Source organism: Glycine max, chromosome 9 (genome assembly GCF_000004515.6).
Source record: "Glycine max cultivar Williams 82 chromosome 9, Glycine_max_v4.0, whole genome shotgun sequence".
NCBI lineage: Eukaryota > Viridiplantae > Streptophyta > Magnoliopsida > Fabales > Fabaceae > Glycine > Glycine max.
In genome coordinates, this window is record NC_038245.2 from 29,996,050 (window position 1) to 30,011,778 (window position 15,729).

At 34.4% G+C, this 15,729-nt stretch overlaps 1 protein-coding gene across 1 annotated transcript; it reads right to left on the reverse strand.

The window, feature by feature from the left end:
• Nucleotides 1–9,887: 9,887 nt before the first annotated feature.
• Nucleotides 9,888–10,823, reverse strand: LOC100795238 (chitinase 2). Its single transcript, XM_003533068.4, has one exon. The coding sequence runs from the start codon at nucleotides 10,821–10,823 to the stop codon at nucleotides 9,888–9,890; it is 936 nt and encodes a 311-aa protein (XP_003533116.1).
• Nucleotides 10,824–15,729: the final 4,906 nt, after the last annotated feature.

Genomic DNA, 15,729 nt, shown 5'->3' on the forward strand with positions numbered 1-15,729 from the left:
TACGGCACTCCCACCATCTCTTCTCTCCTTTTTTTACAGCACATCCTAGGGGCAGGAGGTTAACATCTGTAAAGGACAAGCCCTTCGTCCTCTCCTCTCCCTAATTTCATTCACTACTCTACCGTTTGGGTGTTCCTACTACTACTGCTACTACCTTGATTATGGATACATAGACTTCTCTCTCTCTCTCTAATTGATTATGCTACAGTGGACAACAAGTAAGAAAATAATGATCAAATTAGTTATTTTGGGAGCCTTGAGCAAACGCTTTACTTCCCTCATGCTTGGGTGGATATGAACATGATCAGAGGAACCAAAAATTACTGTGTCATATCTAGTCTTAAAAGTAAAAAATAAAAAAATATTGTTACACTACTTTACTGATCATTTGTTCTATAAAATTATGAAAACAGAACAAATAAATATTATCGTCTCAAGCTACAAATCTTATCCATTTTGATATAAAAGTTTTAGATTCTTTCAATTTGAACAAGAAAAAATAATGATACACAAATCATTTTTTATTTTAAACACTTCAATAAACACCCAAGATAAAGAGAAATGAAAAATATTTGTAGGATGTTTGAAATAAAAAAATAATAATTTGTATATTATTACTCTTGAAAGAATTTCAAACATCAAAACAAACAAAAGAAAACTTACCATTTAGGTCTGTTTGATTTTGTTAAACTATTTTGTAAAACAAGTTTAAAGAATAATATAAACAAAAGATTTTTTTTTTGGTAATACTAATTTCAAAACAGTTTTAAAAATGAGAAAAGAGTATGAATCTAACAAATCATCCACCACCCCCACCTACTAGTTCAGCAGACCCATGGACCTCGTCTCTTCCAGCAAGAGACACTCAAAACCTTAAGACTAAAGAAAGAAGCGAAAATGACACACTACACGAAAAGTCGAAGGATATATATTTCAAGTACATCTGCATTCAACTCATCACTTATCATACCTATATTTCAAGTAATTTTTTACTTGCTATATAAGACTAGATATGACACAGTACTTTGCTACCACTTACTTAATAAAGAAAATGACAGTGATATATCTTTGGGTACAATAGTTTATTAAACAATACTTAGTTATCAACATTTGTGGTTCTAAATAATAAGGAGTTAAACAGGTTTAAATTCAACATAAATAACACAAATATTGAGAAAATTTTAGGTCCATTATTTATTCAAGTTTTAGGTTAGTTAGAAGAAGTTGAGCAAAATAAAAATAATAACGAGTTCAACATAGCCTTATATTATTAGGTTAGTTAGAAGAAGTTGAGCAAAATAAAAATTAGGTTAATAAGAATATTAGCTAGGTTAATTTAATGACTCAATAATTACTTATTAATTTATTATCTTTTCCTAGTATGTAAGTCACTTATATACCTACCTTCTCTAGTCTTTGGCTTGTTTGCCAAATTTTATAAACTTACACTTTTAATTAGTTTTTATAAAATGTAAATTTGATCAATTTAGTGTTTAAAATAAATCAAGGTTTTTACCTCCTAGGGACCAACGCTTGTTATGGACCAATTCTTAAGGCCTCACCTAGCCTATTTCAAAGCCCAGGCTGGTCTAATAAGCCTGAAATTAACTTTGTCACCTCATTCTCAGTCTCGCCAACAAACGAATAGCAGTCCCAAATTTTCCATCAATCTAATTTTATTTTATTTATTTTTATTTCTAGCCATGATTGTTTCTGTTTGTTTGGATTCAGCTCTAGTCTTTTGTGTTGGAAACAGTTTCTTGTTCTGATTCAGCTGTAGTTTTGTGTTTGATAGTAAATTAAAAAGACAAAAGAAATCACAAAGTGCATACAACGGGGGAACACATGAATGCATCATATAAAAAGTCATTAATGACATAAGAAGAAAAAAGGGCTTCAGGCCAAGAAAGAGTAGAGTTGTTCCTTCTTTATCACATTGGACAATGGTGAAGGGTCTGTTAGCTATTTTATAGTGTCATTTAAAGGACGGTGTTTAGTTTCTTTCTGGGGTCTGAGAATTGAATATGGATTTAGACCATATAGTTCAGTAAACCAATGTTTTCCAACTTTCTTTGGCAATGGTATTAGTGTTATTGTGACTGGAGAACCTAATGTTGGACGATTAGTTTTGTTTGGTTTCATTTTATTCTGGGTCTTTGCTGCTTCTTTAATAACTTGTTTCTTTTTCTTCTTTATTTATCACCCTATCTCCTGGCTTAATTTGCTCATGGTAAGGCCCTTCTATTTTATGAACATGCATGAGCAAGATGCTTGGAGCAATTAGCTCTTTACCACAGAGTTCGTAGGTACAACTAAAGGCTACTTCGTGGTTGAGCGATAAACACGAAGTTACCCTCCCTAAAGGGTGTTACTACTCTTTGCTATTCATCAATGGATTGGAACTTGGAACATGGAACATGCTTAAAATATGATGGGGTGAGTTACATGGTTAATAAAAAAAGAAGTTAACTGATGTATTTACAAAGGACAACCAAAAGAGTATGAACTAAAATCTCAAAGCTTTGAAGGAAAGGTGGATATGGAGATGGAGGAGGAGAAACGCTAAACATCAATCAAAACAATGAATGTGGTGAATTTTTAAATTCTCATGCAATGGTGAAAGTAGCAGATTTTGAAAAAGATAATAATAAATGAGCGAGTTTGATATGGAACTCTTGAAAGGGATAGCAAGTTTCATGTAGCATGGGCCAGGCTCTAAAGCTAGCAATGTTGTTTCTGAGTACAAATGGCAGCCTAGTGGAAAGACTAACCAATCTTCATGAAGCAAGGTTTGATCCTTTAGAGGAGTTGCTGTTAAGGATCCATCTGCTCCCCATGGAGTTCGACTTTTGATCGAGGACTATCCTTATGCTTCTGATGGGCTACAAATATGGGATGTTATCAAGTCTAAAGGATATTGAACCTACAAACTAGTGTCATCAGCATGATGAGAAAGAGTCAAGCATTTTCTCTTCATTTCTTTAGTATTCATCAATTGCCTACAACTCTAATATACATAATTGACCAAAAGACTCAAGCAATTGACCAGAGGAACAAAAGCAGCAAAGTAGGTAGCCTTACCGGAGTTATTGCTATCCTAGCAATTACATCAAAACATTCAAACATTGCAGCAACACCAACAATCAATGCATTGCAGTTCACACACGTAAACTAGTATCAAAGATTCAAAAATTGAAGAAATGGGATACCTGAAAATTGCTGAAGAAACTAGAAAAAGCAACGCAAACAATAGATGGACCATCTTTCTGCTCAGACCCTACCCAATCAATTTTCACTAACCCAATCAGTCACTTCATACCTAACCACTATTTACAACATTGAACAAAAAAGTACAGGACAAATTAGTAAACTATATTACTTTTACACACAGTGACAATGGCAGTGACAATGAAAAAGAGTGAACACCCACTGAAACAGAGACAATGGCAGTGAAAAAGAGTAAACTATACTACAAATGAAAAAGAGACCAAGCTTACCTCAAACCCAAACAGTGACAATGGCTGTGAGATCTAACAAAATGGCATGAAACTTGAAGCTTTCCTCGTACCTCAATCAGCAATACTACAATTGAAGACGTATTATTATTATTATCATCAATAAAACATGAACACCCATGGAAACTTAGCATACACGAAGTTGACCTACGTACCTCGCGGAGAAAGCTTTAAGCTTTAAGCACCCATGAGTGTTTCAGCACCCTAGTACCAAGAGTGTATGTAGGGTTCTCTTCGAGCCACACTTCCAAGAGCAGTGTAGGGGGTTTTGTGGGTTCGAGCGAGGGGTTTCCGGCACTATTGAAAATAATGTGGGACAATGTGGATGTCGAGGGAGCGGTTTTCGGAAGATTTCAGGCGGGAGGAAAAAGACAAGAGCGATTTCAAGAAGGAGGACAAAGAGAAGAGGGAGGGCAAGGTTTTCGAGCGCGCGGGTTGTGAAATGTCAAGTTTTAACTTATAAACATAACAACATCGTTTTTTTAAGGATAACCGATGTTAACTGAATATAGTTAACATCGGTTTTGGAAAAGCCGATGTTAACATCAAATAGATTACATCGGTTTTTTAAAAAAACCGATGTTAAGATCAACTCCTTAACATCGGCTTTCTCCAAACTGATGTTAACTCTATGAAGTTAACATCGGTTTTGCCAAAACCGATGTTACCATATTCATCTTAACATCATGTTAACATCGGTTTTTTAAATAACTGATGTTAACATGAAGTAGTTAACATCGGCTTTGCTAAAACCGATGTTAAGTAACTCCATTTAATTACAAAAATGCCACCGCGCTTTCGTTAGCATCGGTTTTTGAAATAATCGATGTTAATGGAGCGATGTAGAAAGCCTTTTTTTAGTAGTGAACCAAACTACCTTTGTAGTGGTAAAAGCCATGACACGATATTTGGCTTCTGTAGAAGAACGAGAGAGAATGTCTTCTTTCTTCCTCTTACAAGAGATAAGAGAGTCTTTTAAGAAAATGCAAAAACCATGACACGATATTTGGCTTCTGTAGAAGAACGAGAGAGAATGTCTTCTTTCTTCCTCTTACAAGAGATAAGAGAGTCTTTTAAGAAAATGCAAAAACCTGTGGTAGACTTACAATCGATGGGGTCACCAACCCAATCTGCATCAGAGTAAGCACACAACTACAAAAGAAAAAGATGAGGGAAAGAGAAGACCTTGAAATTGAGTGCCTCAAAGATATCTAAGAATTCGAAGAACAATTTCCCAATGCATTGTAGTAGGAAAAACAACAAATTGACTGGCAACATGCACAACATAAGCAATATTAGGTCTATTAATAGTGACATACACCAAATTTCCAACCATAGTACAATACAAAGTGGGATCAGGTAAAGGGACACCATCAAAGGAGACATTTTTCATTGAGCTTAAGAGGGGTGTCTATTGTTCGAGTATCAGAAAGACAAGCATGTTCAAGAACGTTGACAATATACTTAGATTGAGAGAGAAGATAACCTCTAGGAGAATAGGCAACTTCAATCCCCAAGAAATAATGAAGAGAACCTAAATCATTCATCTCAAGCTTTCTTCTTAATTGCATTTTTAACTTTGCAATCCCATCCACATCATCCCCTGTGATAATAATGTTGTCAACATATAAGGAGAGCATAATACAACCATGAGGAGTGATATTCAAAAACAAGGCAAAATCATAATCACTAGAACAAAAGCCGAGATGCAATGACAATGGAGAACTTCTCAAACCAAGCTCATGGAGCTTGTTTGAGGCCACAAAAAGTCTTCTTTAACTTAAAAACCTCCCTTAGATTATGAGAAAAACCTATAGGATGTTGCCAAAAGGGATCAACAATAGCCTCTTTGTAAGAAGAGGTCTCAAACAAATTGTGAATGGGGGTTAGGAAAGAAGCAAAAGAAGTAGAATAAATGGAGTAAACAAAATTTGGTGATTTAATGGACTTACAAACAAGTGGAGGATAATAGGAGGAGCAGGATCAACAACCGAGGGAGGTTATTTGGAAGCCATGGGGACATCTTGATTTATAGAACTACTAGTTTCAACCTGGAAAGTCTCAACCTCAAAGTTATTTGGATCACCACTATCCATGGGAAAATGATCAATATGAGTGAGATCAATCAGACCTTGTAGGATCATTTTCCCATGGATACTGGTGATCCTTTTAAATTTCCCAAGGATCAATACCATGTTGTCTTTCTTATTCTCACAACCATTTTATTCCCCAATTCATTTAAATTTCTCTCCCAACACACACATCAAATAGTGCACTTAATGCATATGAAATTAAAAAACTACCCCAAATACAAAAACTAGTCTAGGTGACCTAAAATACAAGGGCTAAAAAATCCTACATGACTAGGGTATCTTAAACTTGTGGGATATCCTCCCTACACTATGGAGTCCTAAATACAATGCCCAAAAAAATAATGAAACCCTAAACTAATATGTACAAAGATAAGTAGGCTCATACTTAGATCATGGGTCCAAAAATCTACCCTAAGGCTCATGAGAACCCTAGGGCCTTCTCCTATATCCCTAGCCTAATCTTCCTGGAGTATTCTAGTCATGGCTCTGGTGATAGGTCTCCTCCTTGGGAGGATTGCATCAATACTCACCACCCAAATCACATCGAAAACACCTAATAACAATACTATGTTGAGTTTTAACCAAAGCACAAAACATATGGTAAATATAAAAAAAATTTAGAATGATGTTTCATAAGAGAAATCCATCAATAATGAGTATGATCATTAATAAATGATACATAATATCGAGATCCACATTTGGTTAGAATCAATGAGGGACCTCATACATCAAAATGGACCAAGTCAAAGGGTGCATAAGAGGTTGAAACACTCTTGCTAAAAGGTAAAGCAGGAAATTTAGCAAGTTTACAACCACAATAATTAGAAATATCATTGGTTTGTAACTTTCCTAAAGCTCTAGTAGAAGCCAAGTATTTTAATCTAGAGGAAGAAACATGTGTGAGACACGAATGCCATAAATAGAAACTAGATGATGATGAATTCAGATAAAAAGATGATAGATCAATAGTGTACCCTACAACATCTGGAACCTTCAACTCATCCAACATATAGAGTCCCCTATGTTTACGCCCTATCCCAAACAGCCTCCCCGATTGTGGATCCTGCACATAACAATTAGTGGAAGAAAACAATATTGAATAACTAGAATCACATAGTTGACCAACAGAGGCAAGATTCAAAATGAGCTTAGGAATATAGTAAACATTCAAAAAGGACAAATTAGATATGGAGATGAATCCAATGCCTGCTAATGGCATTGGGGTACCATCAGCAATTATGATTGATATAAACAAGATAGGATTTAAAGACACAAGACTTAGGATCATATGGCATGTGATGTGATGCTCCAGAATCAAGAATCCAAATGGATGATGACATACTTGACAAACTAGGGAAAGACAAACCTTTTAAGGTGGAGGCAAACATTGCATGTGATAGAGTAACAATAAATTTTGAATCTATTCTGCAAGATCTACTTGTGAAGTGGCATCAAAAGTGGATGTGTGTGTCTAGCACCAGGAACAACAACATTGGATGACAGAGATTTAAAGCTTCTTTGGTTTGACTAATTATGAGGAGGACACCATGGAGATTGTTGATGTGACTTCAACAATTTTGGACATTGTGCTTTCCAATTATCATTCCCCTTATAGTAATTGTGTTCATCATGACCAACTTTTCCTTGCGACTTACTTTTGTTAAACTAAACAACAAAAACTGATGGAGGGGTAGAGAATTCCTTTGTCAGAACCAGAGTTGGACTTAAGTCATATTTCTTCTACCAATGGCTCATTAACTACAACATCAACATTGGGAAGGGGACAACAATGTAATATCATCTCATAAAGCCCCTCAAAATAATCTTGAAGGGCCACAAAAACTGAACCAAATGTTGTAGCTCTCTAAATTCAGTATACGCTTTGAGTGCTTGCAATTATGCAGGTTCATTAAGATCCAATTGACCCCAAAAATTAGACATAACATAATAGAATTTGTGAATGCTCATGTTATCTACTTAAGAGCTTGAATATCAATTTCCAACTAGTATTGTGTTAGTCGTCATTTACGACTAACTTTTGTATAGAAAAGTGTTATAAAATGTTTGTCTTTTCCCCCAATTTATGGTTCTTTTTGTAGATTTGTACATATTTTTAGGTTTAGCTTAATTTTGTTCAGTAGAAATGCCCAACATTATGAATTTAATGTGTTTCAACTTCAATTTCAAGTAAATAGGATGAAATTTGTGAAGGCTAGCAGCTGGTGTCTCGCTAAGCGAGGCTTGTGCGCTTAGCGAGAGTCATGCACTAAGCGAGGCACTCAGCCCGCTTAGCGAGTTGGGAGAATCTGGAGGAGAATTTGAGAAGCATCTGCGCGCTCAGTGCATCATCAACTCGCTCTGCGAGACATTTGTCTCTTTTTGCGCTAAGCGCAAAAATGGCACTAAGCAAGCCTTCGAGGACAGAAAGTCCTTTTTAAGGCTGAAGTTAGAAAAATCAAGCATAGAGCATGGATTAGAACATAGAGAGCATAACAGAGGCAAAAAACAGAGCAAGGAAGCCAAAAACCTTAGCTTTCAAGAGGATCTTAGGTTTAGGAGTAATTTCTAGGTTCCTAGAGGTGGAGGAGACATCCCCACCATTGTGTAATCTGTTATTTTCTTCTTAAACCCTCATCTTGTAGCTGGAAGGTGTTGCCTTATGATGGAAGACTAAGTATCTCTGTTGGGAAATTCTGCTGGAACATGATGTAAATTCTTAACTATCTATTGAAAGTTGTTTTATGTGTTCATTGCTTCTATCTACACTTAATTATTGCATGTTTTTGGTCTGATCACCCATTGGTGTATAAAGTTAGGATTTTTAGCATTGGAAAATGTATTAATCCTTTGAACTGGATAGAGCAGGGCTAGATAACTGCATTACTAGACATAGAGTGTAGGGTTTTAGTTTTTGATATGTTGTGATTGTAATGTTGTTCGGTTAGGCTAAGTTCGACGAGACATCCGAGAACGAGGTTTAATTAGAATTAGTCCATTCACGCGAGGAATCGATGTTTGGTATTTTAGTCCTTAGCATAGAACACAGAAATAACATTAAATAGAGATTAATATTTTAATTACATCAAACGTTCAGTAGAAGGACCCAATGTTTTAATCATCTGTTTTCTCTCCTGTTTTGATAAGCGCATTTGTAGTTCTTTTAGATTTACAGTACATACATCTTTGATTTAATTTTGTTTACATGGCTTTATATCAATGTCTACTTGTTGAATGAAACTTTACCAAATAAAACAAGTTCCCTGAGTTCAATACTCGGTTTCTTACCGTTTTGTTATTACTTTAACGACTCGGTACACTTTCCGATAAAGTTCGGGACTATCCTAGAGTTCAAACATATTGTATTGGAAAATTAGACTGTACATACAACATTTTCAAATGGTCCCAAATAGCCTTAGCCAAATCATACTTTACAAGTTGCATCCCTATCGATTTTGAAATATAATTATTGGTCCAAGTAATAATCGTTGAGTTGTTGACTTCCCAAGTTTCCAACTCCTTTGCAGGTTTCGCATTCTGCTCATGTTGAGGCTTAGCAAAAGTTCCATCAACATAATCTCACATTGTCTTGTCTTTCAAGAAATTTTTCATTACATAGCTTCAATATGAATAATTTTGTCCATTCAACTATACACTAATTGATTGAAGAGAATCATCTTTCTCACCCACCATATTTGGCTGACCAAAATAATAACAGAGTGCAACAAAAAAAAAACACAGCAAATCAGATTGTCGAACCACTAAGTCGGAATAGAAACAAAGCTACAAAAGAACATAGAGGATTGCAACAATTAGATGATGCACGAACTGGAAGCGTGACGAAGTTGGGGTTGCGAAACCATAGAGGTAGATGCGACAAAACTGGATCGCAAACTGGGTTGGGAACAGGGTCACAAATTGGGTTGAACAAATCAATTTTTAACCCCATAAAAGTTGTGCACATCGCTACAGTAACTCCCAATCACGAACCAAACTCTTTGATACCATGTTAACATAGAGAAGAGAAGAAACATAGTGGAGAAGAAGAAATGGAGCTAGGGTTCTATAACATTAGCAATCTGTGAAGTATGTATAATACAAGACACAAAAGAGTAATATATAAATGATGGAACGACTAAACTTTCCTTAGCTAATATATCTAATATTATCTAACAATAGATATCATCATGCATGCATACATCCACAACATATACCGAGTCTCAAGAGTACCAATACATATATACTAAAGTTGTTCTTCAACATACCACTTTACTTCAATTTACTAAGGTAAAGCTAAAAGGGCCTGTGATTGCTTCTCATAGCGGAAACCATTTGACATCGAGTCATCAGCAGACCACACAAAGATACCATGGAGTTTTTGCTGACTCTTTAGTGTATGGCAAGCCGTGAAGAACCCACCATCTGGGGATAACCCACCACTCCCTTCAGTACTGAAACTCACCAAGACTTTTCCACCGTTATAGTTTGAACTTTGTGCATTGAAGTAACCAATAAATTGGTCCACGGTAGTGCCCTTATCATACGCATAAAATTGGAAGTTAACATAATCTATGAGGTTCCCGTAACTCTTCCACAAGGTCAAGTAGTGACTCTGAACTTGGTCATCGTCAAATGGAGCAATAGAAGCAAAAGAAATGACCCCATTGGATTTTAGGGTTTTGATTAGCCTTCCCAGACACTCAGAAAAGGTTTCAGGGTCTGCCTTGAAATGCTCGTAGTCAATGTCAATTCCATCCAAGTTGTACTCTTTGATGATGCTTGTGAGTGAAGAAACCGCGTTGGAAACCCACGAATCAATGGAAGATGGATTGAAGTTAGCGTTGCCACCTCCGACGACACTGTCCCCTCCGAGACTTAGGGCTACTTTGATGTTTGAGTTTTTTCTCTTGATGGCAGAAACTTGGGTGGGGCTAAGGTTGTCGGTGTCCCAAAAGACGTTGAACTTTCCATTGGTGGGAGAGGGGGATGATGAGGTGTCGTAGTCGATTGCGAAGGAGAGAATGAAGTGGAATTGGACACTTGGGTTGATGGGAACATCAGAGAATTTAACGTTGTTGAACTCAGCTCCAATGTATTCTCGAAATAAGTTTGAGCTTGAGGAGGGGGTTGCATGGGTTGATGTGAGTAGTAGTAAGAAGATGAGGAAGAAAGGTTTAAGAGTGCAAAGCTTGGAAGTGGGAAAAAGTTCCATCGTCATCACGTCACTAAGAAAATTAAGCTAGAGTTCAAAGGCTGTGTTAATGTTATGCTTGGTGATGATGCATTGTTTTGGTACGCTTATATATAATGGATAGAGTATATATGAATGTTGAGAATGGAAAATGAAGTGCAAAATATAAAATTCGATGCATGTTCGTGCCCATATGGTCGTCCTTCATTGATTATATTTCAGAAACGTTGAAATTGATCGACAATTTTAATTAGCTTTGGCCGAAGCTCTTATTTTGTTTCTTTTGGCAGTAGAAAACCTCCATTCAATTAAGTTTGAGTTTTTTTATCCATAGACAACTAGAATATAAAATTTGACATGATTATTATATGCAACGAGATGCACGTAACTTTTAGTAAATCGACATATTTATATTTTTCTTATATAAATTATGAGTATATTATCAATTTAATGAAGTGATGTTGTTCTTATAATTATGCGTAATTTTTTAAAAATAATTTAGATATTTGTATGTATGTATGTATATATATATAATTATATATATATAATCTAATAATATGAATTTATTTATATTTTAAATAAAATAAATAAAGTGGCGGAATGCATCAGTAAACTTGAGTTGAATAAAAATTTGTACATATGTATAATCTATTTCATGAAAATGTTCTATTGATGCCATTTATAAGAAAAAATATTGAAAGTCTAAGTTTGCCAAAACTTACATATTAGTTGGGTCATGTCCAATCCCATAAAAAATTCAAGTAAAATTATATTCTATAACTAATTATATATATATATATATATATATATATATATATATATATATATATATATATCTTAAAAAATAAATAAATTTTTAAAATATTTGGTTCTAAAAACACTCTACGAGATAACGTAAAGTAATTTTGAATTCAGTTTTCTAACGTGAAATTTTATTTTAAAATATAAAAGAGATTAACTTTAATTTAATATATATTAAGAATTTGTTATTATAGCTAGCAAGTATTTTATTGTGTATAGAATGCATATTTTAATTTAAATAATTTTTATAAATATAAAGAAAAATATGTAAAATTATAAATATTTTATTTAAATAAGTGAGAAAATAATTTATATTTAGAGGAAATGAGCCAATTTAAGAAATTAAAAGTAATTAATTGAAGAGTAAAAGTAGTTCATATTTGCAAAAATAATATAAAAAAGTTAATAATAGTCAAACATAATACTGAGAAAAAAATTATTCAACATAAAAAGGAAAGTTAAAAATAATTGATAATTTTAAAAATAAAAATAAGTATTAAATAATGGCAAAATGATATGTCACGAGAAGCCAATGAAAAGGAAAAGTAAAATAAAAAAATATCTTCATGTTTGATAATAAAAAAATCAAATTTATAATATAAGTTTATAAAAAAATACTTTTGATACTAAAATAAAACATTATTGAGCCATTAGTAAAGAATTTTATAGTGAGCCATAAATTTCTTTTTGAGAGAAATAGTGAACCATAAATTAAAAATATACTATTTGTACAATTTATCATATATACCTGAAGTTGCTTATACTTTTTATACAAAAAAATATATTTATCATATCCCTAAAAAATTTAAAAATATAAATCAGTGAAAGGTAAAAAATAATTAATTAAGAGAAATAGAAAGGTGTAGGCGGATAAGAATATATCCCCCAAAACAAAAAGATGTAGGAAAAAAACAATACAAGGGCCTAAGTTACAAAATAGAGGAATTGCTGTTTGGACGTACGGGAGGTACACGGCAATATCCTTAAGTTAAATTGTCTTGGATGACAAAATGTCTTAACCCTGAAATTGATGCCTCTTTCAATTGATGCCTTTTTCAAGGCAAATTTACTGTAGGAGGCTTATTTTGAAAACAATTTATTAAATAGGGTCTTTTTTAAAACAAATTGCAGGGGAATCTGTTATTTACGTAGGTGCCGTCATTGTTACTGGTGTGAAGCTTGTAATGCCACTGGTAATGGCGGGAACGGCGATGTCGCCATTGGCAGCAGCGGGACGGGGTCTGACTAGGAGAGATGAAGAAGCCCATACCACCATTCGTACTGGCGGGACAAGGCTGACTAGGAGAGAGAAGAGAAACCCGCCATTGGTGCTAGCAAGATAGGGAGAGAGGAGAGACCCGCCATTGGCACTCGCGGGACATGCCAAAATGTTGTTCCTTGACGAATATTATATATTTGCTCTCAATTTTATGGTTTATTATAAATCTATATTTATTTTCTCTTTCATTTCATTTCCATCTTCTTTCTATTATTTTATCATTTTTTTATTTTTTTTTCTTATTTATCTTTTTTTTTTTCTGTTCCAACTCATCCCAAAATAGGTAACGTTTAAATTATTTTTTGTGGTATTTACTATTCACTATTCACTCTAATGACTCTACCGTGTAGTTTTGATTCCCACTACATAACCTCAATGAAATTTGTTGATGTTTTCATGTTGGACATATTAAAATGAGATAACGCAACAGCGTAACTTGAGCTAATTACCATTTTTATTCTTTGTTTGAAAAGTTAAAAATCAATTGGAAAAAATGTCAATTCTTCAGGATTTTATTTTAGCATTGGCTCAAAAACAAGTAATTTAAATCATTCTTATTAATTTGCCTTTGTAAAAGATGTACTTAATACATTTTTCGTCATTAGTCATAGAGAAATGACATTATAAATCCAAACACATTTTGATAATTAATTTGGGGAGTTCTTTATTTATCTACTAGATCTAAATTGTTTAAGAATTTAATTAATATCTATCAAATAATTTTTTGGTAAAAGGAAACGAGAGCAAAATTTAATATAACTTAATGTAATTAATTTCATAGCAGAGGAATAGTTAGGGAAATAATTTATTATATTTAAATAATTTAAATAATTTTTTTTTCTTTTTCTCATCTTCTCTGAATCTCTATATATTATCTAGAGTTGTCAAATGAGCAACACAGGTTAGCCTAACCTGTTGGTCAGTGGGCCCGGATCAAATTAGCTGATTTATTTTTGTAATTAAAATGTCTTTTGTATTAAAAATAAAAAATAAAACTTAGTCACTTTATTGCTCTATGGCTAGCACAGGGCCAAAGGCAGCTGTTTGTGTTGTTGTGCCACCTAAGATGCTTCACGACTCACCAGCATAATAAGCTCCCACCAAATCAAAAGACATGATATGAGCAACAACAATCGCCTAGTGTGTCGTAGGACCCAATGGCGGGACTGTCCACGTTGGCATGTCCCGTCAGTGCCAATGACGGGTCTCTTCTCTCTTCCTGTCCTGCCAGCACCAATGGCGGGTCTCTCTCCTCTCTCCTCCCCGTCCCGCTGCTGCCAATGGCGGCATCGCCGTTCCCGTTATTGCCAATGACGTTACAAGCTTCACGCCAGTAACAATGACGGCACCCACGTAAATAATAGACCCCCCTGCAATTTGTTTTAAAACAGACCCTATTTGGTAAATTGTTTTTAAAACAAGCCCCCTACAGTAAATTTGCCCCTCTTTCAACAAGAAATCCTTTCTCATGACAGTGAAGTTACTCGAGAATGTGCCAAAAGTATGATTGGGGAGGGGGGGATAGAGGTGATGGTGAAGGAGTCTCATCCGAATCTATAATAATAGATTTAAAAAAATATCATTTTTGTTAATTTTTTTTTCTCGTTTTAGAAAATGTTTATGTTCATGTATAATTATCTTTATAAAGAAATTCATGCTTTTAGTATGGATGTGAAAAAATTAGTTTTGTAAAAAAATCAAACCAAACTGATTTTAAATTGTTTTAACCGGTTTGATTTTATATTCAAATAGTCAAAGTGGTTTATAAATCAATTCATAATCGAACTGGTTTTAAAAAATTGATTTTTAACTGAATTGGTTTTTAAGTAGTTTTAAATTATTTTTAAGAACTTGACCAATTGATTTTTTAACTTAAATAAAAAAATATTCAAGTGAAAATCAGTTTGGTTAATTGACTGGTCTTGTAAAAACAATTCGACTTAATTGAATTGATTTTATGAAACAGTGCACTTTTTTTTTTCTTGAACTAATTTGAGAAAATCAATTCGATTTAAGTATGATTACACTCTCATCCAATCTGAACCGATTTATTTATGCACCCCTAATTTTTAGTTGAGGATAAAAAGGGAAAAAAGAATGTAAAGTAAAATAAGAGTGGATCTGATGCAACAGTATCTTTCCTCCCACTTAACTACATATCACCTTCTATCAGATGCAACATGACCATTTCTTTTTAATTTTCTCTTTCTTTCATACAAAAATTATATATAGTTTTTCATCATTGACAACTCTCACACTTCATCTCCCCCAACTCCCATTTTTGTCCATTTTCCCTCATAAAATTGGAATTGCAGAATAAAGTCACTACTAGAAATATTCTATTTTACGACGCACATTCTACGTCGGTCGTACATAACCCGACGTAGTAGTGCACACGGTGGCATTTCCGTAAATATATAAGTTTTATATACGGCGCATTTCGTATACGACGACGTTTCACTTAAACGCCGCGTTTGTAGCTTTGGTGGAACTAATCTAAGACGGTGTGTTTATAGACACCGTCGTAGTTGTGGTCAGAGACAAAGACGGTGTTACGTGTGCACCGTCTTTAATTTTGTTCTTTAAATACTCCTTGTTTCGCGATGATTCAACACTCTCGCGTCCTCGAAAAAGCTATACCAAAACCCTAATGCGCATGCGCTCTGTTGCTTGAAGTCATCCCAGCGACGACTCTGTCGTGCCCACCGTGACATTGCCTTTTCGACCACCAAGAACAAAAACTCTAGCCATTGTTCTGACCACCACCACGTATCCGATCTCGTGCCCTTTGGAGTGGTGTCGCGACCTTGCTAGTGTGAAGGTAAGCATGTCGAAGTTTTTGAGTTCTTGTTT

What these genes read in the sequence shown, in the direction of transcription:
- LOC100795238 (XM_003533068.4), bottom strand. Translation starts at nt 10,823, where the DNA reads ATGACGATGGAACTTTTTCCCACTTCCAAGCTTTGCACTCTTAAACCT.